The sequence below is a fragment of the Heterodontus francisci genome, chromosome 32 (genome assembly GCF_036365525.1).
Source record: "Heterodontus francisci isolate sHetFra1 chromosome 32, sHetFra1.hap1, whole genome shotgun sequence".
Classification (NCBI taxonomy): Eukaryota; Metazoa; Chordata; class Chondrichthyes; order Heterodontiformes; family Heterodontidae; genus Heterodontus; species Heterodontus francisci.
The window spans coordinates 8,586,202-8,608,027 of NC_090402.1; the positions used below are offsets into that span (position 1 = coordinate 8,586,202).

The following is a 21,826-nucleotide window of genomic DNA, read 5'->3' on the forward strand; positions in this document are numbered from 1 at the left end:
GCATCTGTGGAGAGAGAAGCAGAGTTAACGTTTCGGGTCAGTGACCCTTCTTCCGAAGAACTCTGCTTCTCTCTCCACAGATGCTGCCAGACCTGCTGAGTATTTCCAGCATTTCCCGTTTTTATTTAAGAAAGATAGAAGAATGCTTAGGGTCACCCTAAACCTCTCCGGCTCTCCTTAAAACCTACCTCTTTGATCAAGCTTTTTGTTACCTGTTCGAATACCTCCTTACGTGACTCAGTGTCAAATTTTGTTTGTTAACGGTCCTGTGAAGCACCTTGGGATGTTTTAACCATATTAAAGGAGCTATATGAATGCAAGTTGTCATTAAATGGTTTACTTCTATCTTCAAGCTCCATGGATCCTACTTTGTCTGTTCCTAGTTTTCAGTGAAATCGGTCTACCTCAATGGTCTTTTTTTGGGAGCGGTTTTGTTAATGACAGAAGCTTGCTGGGTAATTTCAGAGGGCAATTAAGAGGCAACCATGTTAGTTAGACCCATGTCTTCAGGGATAGGCACTGTCAGCTTTGCCAACGCTACCCACATCCCCAAAATGATTCTTGGAGTTCAGTTTTTGAAAATTTTAGAAAAATATTGTAAGAGAATTGGAATAACTTGAAAGGCCCAGCCTGTCCTTGCTGATTGTAGGAACTGGCACCTGTGCAGCCCGCTTTCCTGCAAGCACCCTGGGTATGGAGAGTCAGGTTTAACAGTGCTTTGCTCATTCATTCTGGGGGACTGGTTGAAAATACTAAACACACCACACCACAGGCAATGAACCAAGTCTGGGCTCCATTATTAAAAATCCTTTGCTGCCTCCCGCCATCAGCAGAATACACCCATAACTAGACAGTGGATAAAATGCCCAGGTGTTCAGGTGGCCCTTGTTTATATTTTAGAGTTGAATTTTGCAATAATTGAGTTATTGGATAATGCAGTTTTTGCCATTTTTGGAACCTGTCCCATTATCTCTTTATACAGCTGAGTGTCTGATAACACTCCTGTGAAGTACCTTTGGACATTTTAACCACATTACGGGGGGATATAGAAATGCAAGCTGTTGTTGTCATTCCCTCCCAAATCTTACACATTTTCATCCTTTTCTTCTCTTTTATGTTGCAGCATCACACAGTAGCCCACTGCGTACAGTGGTTCGGTTTAACTGCAGCTCTAGTCGTTTGGTAGTTCAATCCCGAGATCCAGAGGATCCCAACGTGTTACAGATTTCCGTTAACAGTCCTTGTGCCTGTCCCAACAGCTGCAAACCTGAGGACTTGGGCCCGGGAACCATCATCTTAATAGTATTCAGCATAATGGTCACAGCCTACTTTGTGTTTGGTGGGTGAAACAAGAACTTGTACATATATAGTGCCATAAAAATAAAAGTGCCAGACATCAGAAAATATGAACGCTAAACCAGTGGACATATTTAGTGGGCTTTAAAAGGTCTTACAGGAGGATAAGGTTAGGGAGGGAATTACAGAGAATGGGGTGCAGGTAGCTGCAGGTACAGCCACCAATACTGGGTGAAGGAAGAGGCAGGGGATGCACAAGAAGCCAGAGTTAGACAAATGGATAGTTTGGTGGGGCTTGTAGGAGGTTAGAGGGATAGGGACAAGGCCGTGACAAGATTTGCTCACAAGGATGAGAGCTTTAAATGAGCTGTAAGGATACCAGGAGCAATTCAAGTCAACAAGCACAAGGTACATGTGTGACTGCGACTACCGACAAAACTTTGATAATTTGTCTGTGGGTAGAGCACTTGTCTCTGCGTCAGAGCTTCAAGTCCCATTCCAGAGATACGAGCACATAATCCAGACTGACATTTCAGTACTGAGGGAGTGCTGCACTGTCAGCAGCACCATCTTTCAGATTAGACATTTAACTGAGGCCTCATCTGTCCTCTCAGGTGGATGTTAAACGATCCCATGGCACTACTCCATTGAAGCAGCAGGGTAGTCCTCGCAGTGTCCTGACCAATATTTATCGCTCAATCAACATTAATTAAAATAAATCAATTACCTGGTCATTATCACATTGGTCTTTGTGGGACATTGTATATAAAATGGCTTTCACAACAGTACTTCATTAGCTGTAAAGTGCTTGGGACATCCTGTGATTGTGAAAGGTGCTATATAAGTGCAATCCTGTCTTTTTTTGAAATAAGGGAATCCTCAATCTTCTAGTCAACATTTAAACCTTAAAAATCACAGACGATCTAGTCATTTATCAGTGTTGTTTGTGAGTGCTTGCTGTGCTCAAATCAACTACGGTGATTCCTACAACAGTGACTATACGGGCACTCTTGGCTCTGAGTCACAAGGTTCTGGGTGCAAGCCCCATTCCAGTGCAGTACTGAGGGAGTGCTGCACTGTCAGAGGTGCCACCTTTTAGATGAGACATTAAACTGATGTTCCATTTGCCTGCTTGGGTGGATGGATGGAAGAGACCCCCATGGCACTATTACAAAGAAGAGCAGGGGAGTTATGTGCAGCATTCTGGCCAATATTTATCCCTCAACTATCACAATAGATGATTATCTGGTCATGATCACATTGCTGTGTGCTTTCTACATTACAACACAACAATGACTATACTTCGAAAAATACTCCCTTGGTTATTTCCGTCTTAAAGGAGAGAATGTGTGAACTAATCCAGTCTATTTAAGATTAAATCCCAGTGAACCCGGTTACTAAGATTACCAGGGTGCTTCCACCAATGTGCTTTCTTCACCGTGCACAGATGCTATTATTGAGAATAGAAGCTCTAAGCCCTTCCCCCATTACATGTATTTGTTAATGGGAACGGTGGAGTGAGGAATCTGAAATGCCCTTGGTTATTTTCTCAGGTTTGTGCGCACTCAATCCAGTCAGAACTCCAAATGGTATTGAAATCATTCCCAAGAAAAATATCTGGTGCAGTTTGTGCTACGCTTGTGTAGAAAGGAAAGCAAGAAAGCAGAGGAAGCATCGGGAGTCCAAATGAAGCAAGATCACTAATCTACAATCTGTACTCGTGACAGACAGCAAGGGTTTGCTGTAAAATGTTCAGGTTTCATTTTTCACACTCTGTATCCAGGTATGTGCTGTGTAACCAGTATTGGTACAAGTTTCATTTTGTAGTTGGGTTATTTGCCAAATTGTTCTTAATTTTTTTTTAAACCCTCAAAACACAAACCAAAGTCAGTTCCAGGAAAAGTTTCCTCATGGATTCAAAGAAAGAAATAGAACAGGAGATGGTAGATTAGTGGTTCTAAAACTTCTCTGCTTGAGGAGTTAAGGAAATATTGACACACTCCCAGGCATCCTATCCTTCCCCCAACCCCGGTGAATACTAAACACACTTCCAGAGATCCCCAGCCCTGTAAATAGTGTAGTGCTTTGTGTTACTGGGCTAAAAAGTGTGTTCAAAACCCACCCTGGCAGTTTGAAAATCTGAGTTCATATTTTTTGTAATGAGTACAATAATGCAATGATATTTGACTTAGTTCAAATTCCACATGGCAGTTGGGAATTCCAATCAAGAAATAAAACATTCTGGGATTCCATAAAAATTTCCAGGACTATGGGGAAAGAGCAGGACAAATTGGAACTCTTTCAAAGAGTTCTCTTTCACAGGCATGATGGGCTGAATGGCCTCCAGTGCTGTATCATTCTATAAGGCAGGATTGGAGCTTTGCTGTGAAGACTTTATGGATTGTACAGCCCTTCAACACACTATCTAGGATAGCTGTTTTGAGCACTGGCACCGGCTCGTGTACGACTAAGGTCGACAGACTAGGAAGGTCAGAGGTTCAAATCCCTCACCTGTGCCTGAGATTGGCTAATTCAGCAATCCTAGGAGCTGACGATTGACCCGAGCTTGAGAAATGAGGAAGTCTGCCCCGGTTCCCATACAGAATACTATCCAGTGAACCCCACCAGTAAAATGCAAACATTGCATTGAGGACAGGTTGCCTGTGGTACCACCCTGCAGGCGAACAACCTGCCACAACACACCATGTAGCCTCGCACATAAAGAATGGCCACTTGGGCAAGGCATGAGAAAGTGCCTATTGAACAAGACGAGGCAGGAAAATTGTAAAAATATGAATAATATCAGACAGAAAAAGGCCCTGTGGCCCATCCAGCCTGACCCACGTAATTGAGATACCACGCCTCCTAAAACTGATCTCTTGGAAGAGCCAAAAAAAAAAAACTGGTAAAAGCCAAGCAACTATTGTTTGTTTTAAATAAAAGTCTTTACGCTAAACACAAAATAAGTTTTATTGTTAATACAGGTACCCAATATCATTTATTTCCCAGAAAACAGACAGTATTACATAATACTGCTCCTATAGTTACACTTTAAAATATGAAACAAATAACCTTAATACAAATATCTTTTAACCAATTACAGTACATTTTGCATTCTAAACAGATCTAAATGTTATACAATATTTCAGCTGATAAACATTTCTATAAATTCCACATCCTCTGGGCATTTTTTCTTTAAGAAACCTGTACACCCATCTCCATAGGATCACAAAAATAAGTGTCTAAATATATCATTCGGAATACATTCTGTAACACCTTTACTTTTAACAAAATCATAAAAATCTCATCATTTAACTTTAGTTGAGAGTTAGGTCATTTCAGAAAATGTTAAATCCATCTGAAGAAGGGCCTAGTCTCCCAATGCATAGCTTCAAATCCCTTTCAGAAATATACAGATTTACTTAAGGCAAGTAGAGTGCCAGATAGTCACACGTCATTTGCCCAAATACAGCTTGGTTAAAGGAGTTGTTTAGGGACATTAATAATCAATCTACTGAATGTGCTACCTGGTCAGGTAATAGGTATGTTGCTGCCTTCAGCAATCCCATATGGATTTAATGAGCAGTTGATTACTAAAAAATGAAAATTAAATGCTTTCAAAATCATTCCAGATTTGAGGTGATGCTAGTTGGAACATCCAGAATCTACAGTTCCCAATTGTCCCAAAAATAGCAGGAAAATCTAAAAAATATTCCAAAGGGAAATGCAGGCACAAGCAACAATTCACCAAAAGGAGCAATTAAAGGTACATTGATATTTAATAAAAAGTCCCATCGATAACTAGGCATTGGAATAAACCACCTGCCGCAGAGTTCACACCTGACTGTTGCATTCAGCAAACCTATGCTACTCCTTTAAACAGCCAATGAGCCACAGGAACACATGATCAGCTGTAAGTAGCTAATGGAGCTTACATCATAATTTCAACCTTCCTCTTATTTCCTAATCGTCTTGAAAGCAGAGTGACCAGCACGGTGTCATTTTAAAGGTAATTAGCAAACCAGAGTTACCCAGTTAACTGTTACGTTAGAAAAGTTTTAGCAATATGCTTTTCCACAGGAAAAGCACAGGAAATTGACTGTCTTTTTTGTTTGGATTTAACTCTGGTCTCATTCTGAATAATTAATTCCCTCCCCCATTTATGGTCACTTTCATTCTTTCCCTGCTAATGTAGCTGCAGAATCTCAACTCAAACAAACATATCTGCTTTTCAGTTTAAAGCAGGAGACAGTGTCACATACACACACCAGTAATTCCAGTTGTATGAATTTGTTCAAAACAAATGACAATCAAAATAAATCTTTGGAATGAAGTATGTGTTCACGGCTGGTTCTATGGCAGATTTTAGTTGCCTGTAGAAGACTCGAGCACAAGATTCCACAAATGCAGGCATTCACAACAGACAGAAAATAGCTCCATTAGGAAACATATCCTAACCAGACTTTCTGCTGCTCAATAAAGCAGCCTCTCCTGGAATGGAGAGGAAACAGGAGAGATATTGCAAAATTAAAGGCCCAAAGGGGTTAAAGGTTTAATTTGGTTTAAACATTATTTAACCTTCCCAGTCCAAACAAAGATATACAACTAATGTAGCTTTGATTAATTTAGCCATTATAAAAGGAACACATTGTAGGCTTCTTATAACTGGTACAATTAACTGCAGTCACCACTTATTTTAATATCCAGTAGTGACTGCACTCAATTGCTGTAGGATTCAGAGGTGATGATCTAAAAATACCTTATGTTTTTCAATATTTTCCCATCTGCTGTGGATATACCATGGGAACTAAAGCAGGGGCACCACAATGTCTCAACTAATCACCTTTAGCCTAACTGGGCAGTGTCTGCCTTTGTCAGTGTGGCTAGATGGCACTCCATCATGCAAATGTCTTTAGTCAGAGGTTACAATAGTCCAGTATAAATTCTCACACCGTAATACCAAAAAAAATGCTGCCTTTTACGAAAGAAAATCAGAAACACGATCCACACCGACGTGTAATATTCTAAACACATTTTCTAATGTCACACTGGGAGATGTCCATGCTTCTGGGCTAAACTCCCAGTGTGACAACAAAGCAGCACACAACCAGCCTGCTGGTTGTAAGCACTGCGAAACATGGCAAGAAAAACAAAAAACTATTCAGAAACAGCTTTAAAAAACACAGCTCCTACAACAGTGGTCAATATTGGACAATTTTACAAATAAAAGCAACCAACAGGTTTAAAAAAAGAGATCAATATTTGATTGGCAGAAGAAGCAATTACTGGAAAAAAAAAGCAGTGCACCTGAGCTCTAAAATGGATTAATGGCTATTACAGTATTTTTATAATGGATTGAGTAAAGCAAACTCACAGACCATGTCCAAGAGTAAGGTTCTTTCACTTTATCAGTGGTCTTTTGGGAACTTCAGTTTCCTGATGTGATGCAGTCTCATTATTGACAAGAATCCCATGTTACATTTAGTCGTAACTAAAAAGTCCTGCCTTCCTTCGAAGTTACTGGTTTCACAAACTCTTGAGCAAATGCAACCTGCAGAGCGAAGACTGCTTTTTAAGTCCGCTCTAATCAATGCCCAGATTACAAGACCACTGTCCTACTTAGAAAAGGACCTGAGGTGGCACGGTGAGTTGGTACTCCAATGTTGCTATACCATGGAGTAGCATTATAGGAGCTCACACAGGGGAAAAGGTAAAAAAGGTGAGGGATGAGGCTTGGTAGTAGGTCACCTACCAGATTCATAACCAGGGAATGGCACAAAAGCAGGAGAAAATTAAACTAGGATGCATGGGGTTTTAGGAGTAAAAGAGGAATTAAAAAAACTACTGATCCAAGTCTCACTTACCAACACATTTTGCTTTGGTTCAATAAAATTGGCTTTCGATGCCAACAGCAAGCCACAGCATGTGGAGCTCAGAGTTAGAGACAATTCAGAAGCTCTCAGTCAGAGAGACCTGCAGTAATGTATGACCTTACCTCTTAAAACAAGTAAAAACAGGTAAAACTGCTAGAAAAAGGATCTCATTAGAAAACCATTCTATGTGAATTTGCTCTAAACTTTGATTAACTGAACACCTTGATTGCCAATAATTAAATGTTATTAAAATGCAATAAAACAGACATTCAGTTTTAACCCTTGATCTGCTGGTTTTGTAGATGCTGAAAACATCTGTTTTTTCAACCCCTCCTGAAAAGTTTATTAACTTCTCTTGATAAAAGATTCAATACGGGAAAGGGCTGTGGAATTACACTTTTATGCATGTAGGTGTTTGATATCTGTTGTGCATGGAGTTCAGTTACAGCAAAGATTTTCCATGGAAATCCCTGCATGCTATGCTAACATGCTGAGCTGCTTGTCTATAATAAATGTGTACTTCTCTACCCCAATTCAACATTCGAAGACTGTTCATGATGTTTAAAACAAATGGGGTGAGAAATCTCTTAGATCTGTAGAGTCATGTGCCAAATTAAATTGAGCCTAGAGGTGGGGAGATCAAATCACTGGAACAATGGGGTCATGAGACTGTCGGCCATTTAGATCATGAGCATGAAGTATACTGATAGATGTTTTTTTTTTACAACTAAAGCCTGCAAAATCAAAATACACCTGCACAAGTATTTAATATTTCTTTCCATTTAAGTAGAATGAAAAATATTTTTGATTCACTATAATCTTGTCAATGGAGCAGCATTCCACCTTGTGGATAGTTAATTGTAGGAAAAAATGCTGGGTATCAAATCTATAGACTCTTTTTAGCCATGCTGTACAACATTTGTGGGGAGTGTACTTACATAATGCACTTCAGTTTTTGCCCCATGTCACACACAATATATAACAATTGTTATTCTTTCAAAACATGGGAAAGTACACAAGCACATCACTTCATATTTGATGTTCCTGTGAGAGTTTTGGAGACACCAGCTGTAGCAGGGGACTTGCCCGAAGCTGGAGTGGATGCATGCCGAGAAAGTGTGTCTTTGCAGTAAAATACGATAGTGGGAAGTGGTGAAGCTCGACATGGATACTGGTTTCCACATCCCAGTGCCAGCACTGATCAGTACAAAATTCACTATAATTATATGAAAAGGCCTTCCATTTCTATATAATTTGACCAAATGGGCTTTCTTTTACTGCTTCAAGCAACTTGCAAACAAATATGCAGACTTTTAGGGGCTTGAAGGAGATGTGTTTAGTCATTTGTGAACCTGTCTGCAATTAAAAGTTATGTCCCAGCAGGTAAAGTGTTAATTTTAGCTCTGCATTCAAAATACTAATTAAGCAAGAGTTTTCCTTACACCAGTTGTCACAGAACAGTTAGTAAAACAGTACAAAAATCAGGAGATAAGATTAATCGCAGCCTTGTATTTTAGGCTTTAGTATACCACAGATACAGATAGTGGACAAGTTAACCGTTCACATTACGTCATACTGAGCCACAATAGTCACACGTGGCATGCAATGAGCAAGACAACACGATAGTGTAGGAAATATACAGGTCATCAAAGTGCATAGCTAACCAATACCAGGACATTAAGATAGGAACTGGAAATGACATCACTAAAGAGCTATAGCTTTGAGGCATGAATGATTGGAGTCATTTGTTCCATCAGAGACGAGATGTTGCTTGAAGCATACTGGCTCAGGACTGGGAAGTCCAAGATCTGGACCATCAAAATACACACTTACAGCCTGACAGACCAGTGAAAAGCAGTGCAGAGTACTGCATTACTGCAACACTCAGTTCTCATCACTAGATACTTCAACGGGCAAGAATCGAGTATTTCAATAGTACAATACCGTACAAAAAAAGTTAGTTGTTAATGCTGTGTAGCAAAATTCCCTGGCACTTCTTCAACTTATCCCTAGATCAATGGGGCAGTAATTTCTATTCTACTATCCCAGAATCAATTCTGAAAAAAAAACATTTTCAACCCTGAAGGTTTACAGGAACCATGTTTCAAAACAGGAAAAGCCTGTACTAAAGGTCACTTACCAATGGATTTTGTCCCAATTTTAGAATCAGCGCTTGGAATATAATTCAGCTCTAAGGAAACATTAGAAATTCTGCAAGGGAAAGACGTCCCCACTACTGTTCTGGACAGTTGGGTACAATTAGGTGGTAATAATAGTCATCCATTGCCTGGTTCAGTGGCGCATCGCTAGTCTCCACAGGTAGATGGAACATGCAAAATGCACTTTTTCCTCAGGATAACTTCTGACTAGGTTACTGTTATTGCAACAGCACGCCACTTGACTTTATTATTACTTTCCTTGAACATTCAAAGCCAGCCATGGTCCTTCTAGTAAGTGTTCAGATAGTACAGGTTAAAACACAAGTTTGATTTTTCTTCTTCTGAAGAACAGATTAAAAAAAAAAAATGTTTTATGAAGATGAATGAATTTGCTCCCTGCCTATAAAGAAAAGTGCTCCCGTAACAAAAGAACACTTATGTGCATGAAATTGCTGAGTCCCTGACTTATGTAGGAAGCATCAGAAAACATTAGTAAAGTCACTACTGGACAAAAAAAAAATCATCTATTTCTTCATTTCAGAAGAAATCCAACACCCAACAGGTACACAAATACTCAGTGCAAAGACATCATCATATCTAATGTGTCCTCTGATGGCGTCATGGTTGACTCATCGATTTAGAACTGGAATGATCACCATTTTATTTGGAATTGGATCATCTTGCTTTATTGTTAAAACATAATGATCCCTTCTGTTCTTGATGGCAATTATGCTGTTGAAATCTTTTTAATTAAATGAAAAACTCGTGCGCTTTTCTAGTTCAATTTTAGCTGTGTAACACAAACTAGTGGTCTCTGCGCATGCACGCAGCAGCTTAAATACTTGGGGTTAAACACAATAAAATCTTTAAAAGCATTTAAAAATCAAAGATTCATAGGGTGACGTGCAGTCTTCAGCCCTGGTCTATAAATGACTCAGGAACTTTTATATATGCTTCGGTTTACCATGAAACAACACTGCCACAGCATCTCAAGGAAAACCTGTCACCTTTTTAACGAACTCACAGCCAAATTGCTTTGGTGCTTAACTGCTGTGTTTCAAAAGGATTTCTGAAACAAAATTTCAACATTGCAAAAATTATTTATCTAAAATTAAATCCCAATATCTGCATTGGTTCAGTAGATTTTGAGACAGAAAGGAATGGAGATCTTTTTTTGGGACTTGTGTCCCACCCAATTCTAATGGTGTCAGAATCAACGTCTGCCAACTCTTGGGGTTGTCGGATAGAAACAGCCACCCTCCTCCTTCAGTCCAGCTGGGCCGGTGGGCGGAACGACCAGATGGGTAAGACTAGACGTACAGTAGGCAAGGAGCTCGAATGGAAAGTGGTTAAGTAGGTGCAGAGTGGCTCCCAAACTTCTCAACGGCTCTCGATAACAACAGGCTCAAAGACACCTGCGGACACTCTGTGGAGATAGGAACAGTGTTTGATACATGACACAGAATACAGACTCTGTGGAAATACTCAGGCCATTCTGTTTCCTGAACACTGACACGATAAGCAAAATAATCAGAAATATACACTTGAATACATCATGGACTGATGGTATGATCTATAGCAAATCTCAGTTCGATTTAATTTCTAAATTCATTGGCAGGGCTGGTGCAGCTGATGTAAAAATGGCAAACAACCTTGGTCGAGAGATTCTCTAGACTTTTATCTCAAAGTTTTCTGGACCTTGTACAATACAAGTATATTCTGCTGTCACTGTACACCCAATGAGAGTTATGTTTTAGGTTTGAGGGTACAAAATAGCATTTTTCCCCAGATTGGATAGGAAAACGAACGAACTCCATTAAACGAGGATTAAAACGTCGTATTGCTGTGAGATTAGTGAGTTGAATGAACAAATACTTGCATTTTAACACCTTTAACATGGTAAAACATCTCAAGGCGCTTCACAGAAGCGTTGTCAGACAAAAATAAGACTGAAGGAGGGAGAATTTCTTCTGTGTAAAATCTTCAGTGTTTTTATAAAGAAAGAATGTATTTACAATTTCAGTACACCTGGCACAGAGGAAATGCTTCCCTCTGGAGGTGCTGTTCACCTAGACACTGCTAATTCCTCTTGATCAGAGGATTGCCAGGCAGAGAAGTTGATACATCGCATTAAAAACACTTGTGGATTTAAAGGGTCAAAAATGTTACTCCAAAGCATTCCTCGGTGCAAAAGAGAAAGACAAGCTGAAAACTGAAACGACCCAACAGAACAAGACAAACCTCAGAAGGGTTATTTTTTAAAAAAAAGGATCATTTTAAAAGACAATCCCACACTAAATAATCTGGGGTCTAGGATAAATTAGCTAACTATACAGGACCCTCAAGTGTGGTTCACTGAACTTGATTTAAGAAACCCACCTGTTTCCCAGTTGAATGCCACTGAGTGCTGTTGTTCCATCTCTGCTCACAAACAGCCTTAAATTACTGTCTGCAAATGAAGAGAGTATAGAGCATTAGTACACTGTAGAAAAAAATCTCAGACTGCGTTCCTGGCTAAAGAGTTTATGCTCTTGGTGACAACTCTCATTTTGAGAGAGCACTCACTCAATAACTTGCATTTATAGAACACATCATATTTCTTAAAGAACCCAAAGTACAAAGAATTACGCAGTGCAACAACTGCTGTTCTGCAGGTAGAGACAACAGCCATTTTGTGTGCAAGTTCTCGTAAACAAGGAGATAAATGGCCAGTTAATTGTTTGATGATGCTTGTTGAGCAATGCTGGTCAGGACAGTGGGAGAACTGCCTGCACACCTTCGAATACTGGCCTGGGATCTTTGACACTCACCTGAACGATTGGAATAACCAGATGAAGCCTTGGATTTAAAGGCTTGTGGAAAAGTTGGAAATTCTGATAATGCAGTATTCCATCAGCACTGCAATGAACTGATGCACTAAACTGATAAACTGATCAACAGAGAATCTGTTACATAATTTCTTTAACCAGAGTCTGTCAGTGACTATTTTTCCCACAATAAGGCCAAAATCAAGAAGTTAGAGAGTTCAGGCGTCATAAATGTACATCTCCTTGCGGTTGGCTGATGAACTTCAGAGGCTTGGGAATGAACTGCACTTAGCTAGGTATCAATGGAAAGAAAAAAAAGAGAGGAATGTGTTTTTAAACTGGAAAATGCTCTTTGGAGTTAGAATCCATCGATAAGAATTGAGTAATTTTCTGAAACTACCCATATTAATATAGGATAAAGAGGGCACAGAAATAAGGGGTTAACTCAGTCCAACTTTGAAGTACATCTCCATTAACAATACTTCCTGTTGAATGCTTACCATAAAGTTATTGCTTTGATTAAAAAAAAATAGAAAAACACCTTCCACTGCAGGTAAGCAGATTAATATTGGCATGAGGAAAAACTTTCACGCAGCGAGTGGTTAAGGTCTGGAATGCGTTGCCCAAGAAAGTGGTGGGCAGGTTCAATTGAAGCCTGCAAAAGGGAATTAGACAGTTATATGAAAAGGAAGAATGTGCAGGTTATGGGGAGAAGGCAGGGGAATGGGACTGAGGGAATTGCTCTTTCAGAGAGCCAGTGTGGACACGATGGGCCGAATGGTCTCCTTCTGCACTGTAACAATTCTGTGATCCTAGCCTTTAGTCCAAGTGATTATAACTGTTTGGCTGATTATTTGCATCACTGCTGCATTGAATTTTCATTAGGCTTTAGTATACCAAGTACAATAATGCATTTTCTTGCTTCACCAACAGACTGACACAAGCGGAAATTTTTTGGTTTCCTTTGGTTCTAACTGAAGTAGCATTGCTCCTAGTATTACATTGTCCATATTTGTACAGTACTAACGTATCCACAAATGATTACATGGGAGTAAAATTAACCTCACTAGAGGGCACTGCAAAATAGATAACCAAGATTTCAGTGAAATGCAATGGTTAGTGTGGGAGATTTTTTTGACTCTGTTCACTCTGAAAACACCCAGCAGTAAAATTAATTATACACTCTGCCCTTCCGAGCTCGAGACAGCCTTTTGAGCTGGAACACTAAGGTGAAACGCTGATGGTTAAAGGTCTGTCACTTCTGTGAACATAAGAAATAGGAGTCGTCGGCTGTTCGGCCCTTCGAACCTGCTTCGCCATTCAATAAGATCATGGTTGATCTTATACTTCAACTACACCTTGCCACACTATGCCTATTATCTCTTGATTAACAATATTGGTCCTGAACATACTCATCAACTGAACATCCACATCTCTCTGGGGTAGAGAATTCCAAAGATTCACAACCCTTTGAGTGAAGAAATTTCTTCAGTCCTAAATGGCCAACCCTTTATTCTGAGACTATGACCCTTAGCTCTAGACTCCCCAGCTGTGGAAACATTTTCCCAGCATCAAATCTATCAAGCCCCTTAAGAATTTATATGTTTTAATATGAGATCACCTCTCATTCTTCAACATTCTAGGGAATACAGACCTAGCCTGCTCAGTTTCTGCTCACAGGATAATCCCCTCAACCCAGGGACCAGTCAAATGAACCTTTGTTACATTCCTTTTTCAGCTAAGGAAACCAAAACTGTACACTAGCTGTGGTCTCACCAAGGCCCTATAACAATTGTAGTATTAATAACCTAACCGTGGTAGCATCAGGAGAAATTAGAGCTGATCAATTAGGAACATCATGCATTAAATCAAATCGGTTTAAGTGTATTTTTCATATAATATTTATTCAAAATAAGACTAATGGCAACATTGGATAACTCAACTGTGAATTCCCCATCACCAGCACTTACACCTCAACAGGACATTACTAACAAATGTTTATTTTTTAAACCAATAAAAACAGTGGAGACACTCACCATCACTTGCTGCTTACATCACAAGCAACTCACCATCAATTTGGACTCCATATACTAATCACAGCATAAATGACTCTGCTCAAGTGGTATGAATCCCAAAATACTGAAGGAGGTTGTGGAGGAGGTAGCAGAGACACTAACCATAATTTTCCAAAAATCTTGCAACAAAGGACTGCAGAATGGCAAATATTCCATTCCTGTTCAAGAAGCCAGGATAAGGCAGGAAATTTGTCTCATCTCATGAGCGTAAACTTTTAGTCCATTTTCGGGATGAAATTAATGAACAGTGAGATAGGTCATTCAGGGACAGTCAAAATAGATTTGTAAAGCGCAAGAACATAAAAAATAGAAACAGCAGTGGACTATTTGGCCCCTCGAACCTGCTCCGCCATTCAATAAGATTACGGCCTCAATTCCACTTTCCTGCCCTCTCCCCATGACCTTTGGCTTCCTCATAAATCAAAAATCTGTCTATCGCAGACTTGAATATATTCAATGACCCAGCCTCCACTGCTCTCTGGCTAGAGAATTCCAAAGATTAACGCCCCTCAGAAGAAATTCCTCCTCATCCCAGTCTTAAATGGGAGACCCCTTAGTCTGAAACTGTGCCTCCTAGTTCTAGATTCCTCCATAAGGGGAACATCCTCTCAGCATCTACTCTGTCAAGCTCCCTCAATCTTATGTTTCAATTAGGTTCATTCTTCTAAACTGCAATGTGTATAGGCTCAATCTTTCCTCATAAGGTAACCCCTTCATTCCAGGATTCAACTTAGTGAACCTTCTCTGGCCTCCGATGCAAATATATCCCTCCTTAAATGAGACTAGAACTGTATTCAGTACACTTGATGTGATCTTACCGATGCCCTATACAGTTGTAGCAAGACTTCCTTACTTTTATATTCTAACCCCTTTGCAATAAAGGCCAACATTCCATGTGACTTCCTAATTACTTGCTGTAACTGAATGCTTACTTTGTGATTCATGTACGAGGACATCCAGATCCCTCTGTACTGCAATATTCTGTGGCGTCTCTCCATTTAAATATTTTGTTTTTCTATTCCTTCAAGGTATGCTTGATTAATTACACATATAAATAAAGGGAATGGGTGGATTTTGGACGTATGGATTTTCAGAAGGGATTTGAGAAGATGCCATGTGAGACACTTATGAAAATTAAAGCTCATTAAGATGTAGACCCATGGATAGTGAGAAGGAATAAAGGGCAAGTAGATGCTTCTCATGTTGGGAAACATGAGTAGAGAGGTGTCCCAGTGACCTGTGTTGGAACCTATTTTGTTTTCCATTTATATAATGATTTGAATGCAGACACAAGAGGAATGACATCAATGTTTGCTGATGATATTAAACTTAGAGTTCCAGCAAACACGGATGAAGAATGCAAGAGATTATAGGAGAACATTGGCAAGTTAGTGAAGTGGGCAGATAGTTTGATGCAGAGATGTGAAGCAACACAGTTTAGGAAAAAGAACACTGACAGTTAACCTAAATGATCAGATTTTAAACTGAGCAACAAAACAAAGAGCTCTAGGATTGCAGATACAGAAATCTTAAACGGTGCAAGTGCAGATAGAAAGAGCCATAAAAAGGCACGAGATTCTGAATTTTTTTTTTTAAACACACGTGTGGTCCTCATAAAAGGCATTATTAGGTTGTTTTTTTCCTTCCTGGAACAGCGAGGGCTAAGAAACATCTACTGTTGGTTTTCAAAACTTATGAAAAATTTTGAAAGGGAGAATAGGGACAGATTGTTTCCACTGATTGGGTCACAGATCCAGGATTATTAGTTGAACGAAAGGGGAAATCAGCAAATGATACAGAGAAGGAGGCCATGTAGCGCATGGTGCCTGTGGCAGCTCTTTGAAAGTGTTATCCAATTGGTTCCATTCCCCTGCACTTTCCCTGTTGCACAGCAAATGTTGACTCCTAAGTATTTATCCAATTCCCTTTTGAAATTGATTATTGAATCTGCACCGTTTCAGGCAGCGCATTCCACATCATAATTCACTGCCCAAAAATATTCTCATCTTGTCTGTTGTTCTTTTGCCAATTACATTAAATCAGTGTCCTCTGGTATCCGACATTAAAAGATTAGTTCTGAAGAAGGGTCACTGACCTGAAACGTTAACTCTGCTTCTCTCTCCACAGATGCTGCCAGACCTGCTGAGTATTTCCAGCATTTCTCGTTTTTATTTCAGATTTCCAGCATCCGCAGTATTTTGCTTTTAACTAAAAGATTTTTTCTGTTTTGCCACAAGTTGAGAATGAGGGCAAGACTGCAAGGTGATTTAAAAGCGACTGGATAAATATTTGAAAAGGAAGCATGAAAGAATAGCAGGGAAGTGGGATTAGCTTGAATTGAAGAGCTCGATGTGATGAGCTCAGTAGCCTCAGTCTGTGCTGTAATTTCTATAATACTTGTGTGGTCCAACTGACAATAGTGGAATATAAGATTTGGCAACTGTTGAAATCAACATATTTCCATAGTTGCCTCATTATAGACCACACACCATTGTGGTTTTCCCCACCAGCAAATGAGGCACGTGATGGTTATTGCGCCAGAGCTAGATCCTCTACAGCAGCATTAGTTACACTGCTAGACATAAACTGAGATCACCAGGCAAATTTAAACAATATTTTGCCTTTTCTTATGAACTGGTAAGTTATACTAACCTCATAATAGACCTGCAAAGTAAGCTGCATTTTGGAAAGAGGCAGCTCCCAATTTGGGTGACTCAAGGTTTATTAGCCCTCTTGGCCACTAAAGAACAGCTACTTCAACAAGATAGCAAATGACTGGTGATGCCCTGGGAATCATGCTCCTGAATTAGGAGGGGCAACACAAAGTGGTGAGCTTACCTTCAGCATTACTGACATCTGTGAAATCTTGACTCTGTACGATTTTTTCCACAATGTCATCTGCATCGATTCTGGTGTCATCGACCCAAGTAGGTTGACTCTCCACCGTTTCCTTCTTCCGCCTAAGGGACGGAGAATCGATTAGAAGAAGAAACAACAGCCTGGATTTTATTGGCACGCTGTGCTCTGTGGCGGCATGCTTTGAACTGGGCGGCCTTCCAACACAGAAGTGCCGCAGCCGAGCCTCCGGCACCACCACGCATGTGCCGGCACCATTTTTAAAGGGCTTCAAGCCCTTCAGTAACATTTCAATATTTAAAGGTCCCGGTCTCTGGGAAAGAATAAAATTTTATTTCCACTCTAAACCCCGTTTCCCACCCCCCCCAGTGGGTAATTTATATACATACTGCCCTCTCCCCCCATAATAAACTTTTGTTGATATCCCGAACTCCCCGCCCCCGAAATTTGTTCCCTTTGACCCTCAACCCTTCCCACCATCCCCACAGCCAATAAAAATCATTTTCCCCGCTCCCCCACCCTGAAAATTTTATTCCTCCTCCTTCCCACCAGGTTCTCACCTCGGAATTAAGGCACTCGAGGTGCGATCGGTGGCCACCGGCAGCAGGTAGGTTCATCTAAATTTAGTTTATGTTAATATGAATATTTAGATGAAGGCCCTGCCGCCAGGGGGCCGCACCAAGGTCCCCCCGCCGCTGGTAATATGCGGCGGGCCATTCTCGATGTCAGGGGTCGAGACAGGCCTCTCCTCGCTGAATTTTACGGGCCCCCACCGCAACCCATGGCATCGAAGGACTGATTAAAATTTAGCCCAATAGAACTACACGCTTAAAAATTTTTAGAACAGCAACTAGTACATTAGGACTCTGCAATTCAGAAAGTTGGCATATTTCTTTCCCAATTCTCTACTGGAATGCTGACTTCAACAGGCCAAGCCCACAACGTCATTAAATCGTGCTAGGAGCTATAGGAACCAGCACATCAATCCAGTCTTTCCACCAACAATCTGCACATGTGCATTTTCCAGCAGGGCTACCTAATCAGGAGCAAGAATTCGGGCTAATTTCCTTTCCTTAGAGTGTCACAAAAGGCCAACTGCAGCATCCACACAGATGATCAACGAAGTCAGCACAGTGGAGGGATCAAACCCAGCATCTTCCTGATCTATATGGTCTAGTACTACACCAAGCAGGCTTGCCAAGCCATCAGGGCAGCTTCAGTTCGGTTTTCTTAAGCTGTTTCTACTGATTCCCAATCAAATTGGAATTTCGTGTGAACAGATTGTGCAACACTTTGTGGCTCAGACACAGAATATGACAATGCCACATTGATCAGCTAATAGAAATGAGAAAAAACTTCATTAGTGTATGTCAGCAAATACACCGCTGTCACACTCCAAGTTTGATATTTATTTCTAAATTTTGTGCCCACTTTTTGCATAGTCAAATACAGTACAGGTCAGATAAAGATTCAAGTATTTTCTACTCTGCCCACATCCCTACAACAGCAACTCGTCTTTCCGAGGGAGGCAGCAAATTAAATACCAATCAGTAATCGATTTTATGAAGACTCAGGGTACAGACCATCATCCACTAGGTTATGGAGATTGCCCAAACCCATTCCACACAGGATCTTTGCCAACAGAGGTGAATTTGATCAAGTCAGTCTGGGTTGGATTTGAACCCCAGCCTGTAGAGGTGAAAGGACAACTTGCCCCCTCGCCCTGTATTACCTATTTTGGACACAAGGTAATACAATGCCTTGAAACATCTTAACTTGCTCAGCAGATTGTTTGTCCCTGCATATCCAGTCAGAAGCAAATCTGAAGACGTTCAACTATTTGAATCCTTTTAATTCAAATTGCTTTTTTTTTGCTCAAAGAAAAATGGAATCATGCAGCGGTATGTAACAGAACAAAACAGCAACACTTCAATTTGAATAAGCAGATGATTCAAATGAAGCAACTTTTAATTAAGAGTCGAATGTCTTTAAAACCTAAACATCTGGAGCTACAAAATATGCACCCACTTAGACTGCCAGAAAAGCTTATTTGAAGTTTTCCCACAGTCAGAGGCTATAGGGCATAAAGATGCTTGGGCCATTTGTTGGCAGAGTAGAAAACCTTGAATGGTACAAAATTCATTATCTACAGTTTTTTTTTATTTAAAAAAAAAAGTCAGACTACAGACAAAACATTATCTGATCTGGGACAAACATATCTCAGACACAAGACAATGTAGAGTTTGAAAACTGTACAAACACAGAAAATATCAAATTGGCAACAGTAAAAACCCTTCAAATCAAACCGTACACACAATGATCCGTGGTCTCACCTTCTATGGGTCCTGCTATCAGGATGTGCACTATCCAGAGATAGGGAACTACCTCTTTTAAACAGAACAGCTGTGTACCTGGATGGCCTGTCAGGTGGGAGTGCTGGCCTCGGGGGCCGGGGTGGTTTCTCCACTTTGTGTTCCTTCTCCCCTTCTGTGCTCTCAACAGTTATACTGAGCCCTCCAGAGGCACTGCTGCTACTGGATGTGTTACGCCGGTGAGTTAGGTCCGAGAGACTAGAGGACCGGGAGTGCTCAGTGCTGTAACCTGAATTTTCAAATAATATTGAATTTTCAATAAATAATTGCCTATTACAAGTGTAAAGAATTTCCTCTGTAGATATAAGCCATGCACCAATTTTTGGGATCATTGTTCTTTTTATTCAATTTTAGTCAACAGTAACTAGCTAGAAAATGCTATTCGATTGGGATGATTAAGAACTATTCATGGACATGTACAATATGACTAATTTCATTTGACAATTCAATTTAGCCCCAGGCTTGCAAAAGAGCAAACCACCTCAAGGAGATTATGGGTGTCCTACACTAGATTGCACCCTCCTGCGAATCAAGCAGCCCTATTCTTTTGCATGCTATCACAATAGGCTTTCATTCTGGCACTAATTTTACTTCATCAGCATGATTTTCACATGAGATTACAGTGTACATTTAAAAAATAGCAGAGTGTGCACAGAATCTGCCATTTAATCTGTTCATGACATCACCCAAAGCACAAACAAACTACAGATGCAATTCATTCCAGATGTGCAATATCCCATTATCCATCATTACTTACGAAATAAGTCAACACCAGCTATCTTTGCTTCCATATGAATTAGGAGTAGGCCACTTGCCCCTCGAGCCTGCTCCTTTGCTTGCTAAAGACTTAAATACTTCACTATTCCATTAACTTCTTCAAAATTCTATTATGCTTCTTCCTATAGTCTCATGTTAATGTCCCCAGCCATTTAAACATTTCCCGTTTCTCTTAAGTATATGCATATTTATTCTCTCATGTGCGTTCTTTTCCTTCCGCTACCTTTTTTTCTTTTCCCATTTAAATGCTGATTATTTTCCCAGCTCTGACACAGGGATGCACCCAAAAGCTTAACTTGTCTGTTCTCTCCAAAAGATGTTAAGCCTGCCGAGCATTTCCAACATTTTCTATTTTTATTCCACTAGAGAATGCAGTACGCAGATTAAGGCTCGATGCAAGAGGTTGTTAGCAATACTATGGAATTGGAGGTAACCTTGTAATATTTCTCAGTAATTGAGTGGTTGGAGACAGCAAGCAGGGATAAAGGGTTTGTCCTCCAATTATCAGGATATGACAAGTGGTGTTCCCCAGGGATCTGTACTAGGACCTCAACTTTATACCATATATATTAATGACTTGGATAAAGGAATAGAGAGTTGTATGCAGATAATACTTAAGTTAGGAGGCGCAGTAAATTGTGTGTATGGGAACAGGAAGTTACAAAGGGAAGTAGACAAATTGAACAAGTGGACAAAATTATGACCAGTGGAATTTAATATTGAGAAGTGAGGGGTCACAAAAAAATGCTGGCAATACTCCAAGTCAGGCAGCATTTGTGGAGAGAAACAGAGTTAATGTTTCAGGTCAAAGACCTTTCATCAGAACTGGGTATAACAGGTTTTAAGCAAGTACAGTGGCAGGGAAAAGAAGGGAGGAAAGAACAAAAAAAAGAGCAGGTCTGTGATAGGGTGAAATGCAAGAATGTCAGTTAGGCTTAAAGGTTAAATTATGAGGTCAGGTTGGATAATCATCTCAATTTAACAAATTTAGCCTGTAATCCCTTGAGTTTAGAAGGTTGAGGGTAATCGAATAAAGGTATTTAAAACGACAGATTTAATAGGGTAGATAGAGAAAAACATTTTTCACTGGTGGGGGAATTCAGAACAAGTGATCATATTCATGATCTTGACAGCAGTGTCGAGACCCACTGACTTGGATTGGCAGGCCCAAACCATCGGTTTCAACCAGTTGCGTCCTGGTACGTTGTAATAGAATAAGTCTACTTGACAGACATCAGGGCTACGAAATTGACCTGGTCCCCCAACCCAGTACTGATTGATGTATAGAAATATTGTTAAAGGTAGAATTTCCTTTAAATGCATCTAGTTTTCTGCATCTGTAACCCTGAACTGACAATGATACTGAAACACAAGCTGTGATGTACTTGGATCCTGAAGGGGATCTTGGATTGTTCTGATTCCACTGCACTGCTCCTAATGCGAGTATGCAGATTAAAAAAGATTAGTGGGATGAGGTTTTGTGCTTCATGACCTTAATCCTGAACAGCTTTAGTTCTTCACTTATCTAAAGTTTTATTAGGTCAAGCTGCTGTAGCTTTTTCTTTGGATTTGCCTTGAAACAGGTTAAAAGTTGTTGTACGTCGAAAAGAC

General features: G+C 40.1%; 2 protein-coding genes across 3 annotated transcripts in view; both read right to left on the reverse strand.

Moving 5' to 3' along the window:
* The window catches only part of dpm2 (dolichyl-phosphate mannosyltransferase subunit 2, regulatory), a 195,590-nt gene that overhangs the window by 18,923 nt on the left and 154,841 nt on the right, over positions 1–21,826 (reverse strand). The gene's annotated exons all lie outside the window — the stretch shown is intronic.
* LOC137347608 (early estrogen-induced gene 1 protein-like) overlaps positions 4,248–21,826 on the reverse strand; it is a 117,083-nt gene continuing 99,504 nt past the window's right edge. The window contains exons 8-11 of one of the 2 annotated variants that reach the window (XM_068012164.1): positions 19,478–19,667; positions 17,049–17,170; positions 11,708–11,777; positions 4,248–10,754 (exon numbers count right to left, since the gene is read on the reverse strand). In XM_068012164.1, coding sequence (XP_067868265.1) covers positions 10,709–10,754; positions 11,708–11,777; positions 17,049–17,170; positions 19,478–19,667 — 428 coding nt within the window. In that variant the 3' untranslated portion in view covers positions 4,248–10,708. Of the gene's footprint in view, positions 10,755–11,707; positions 11,778–17,048; positions 17,171–19,399; positions 19,668–21,826 lie in introns of both variants that reach the window. The other variant, XM_068012163.1, reaches the window with a different exon arrangement.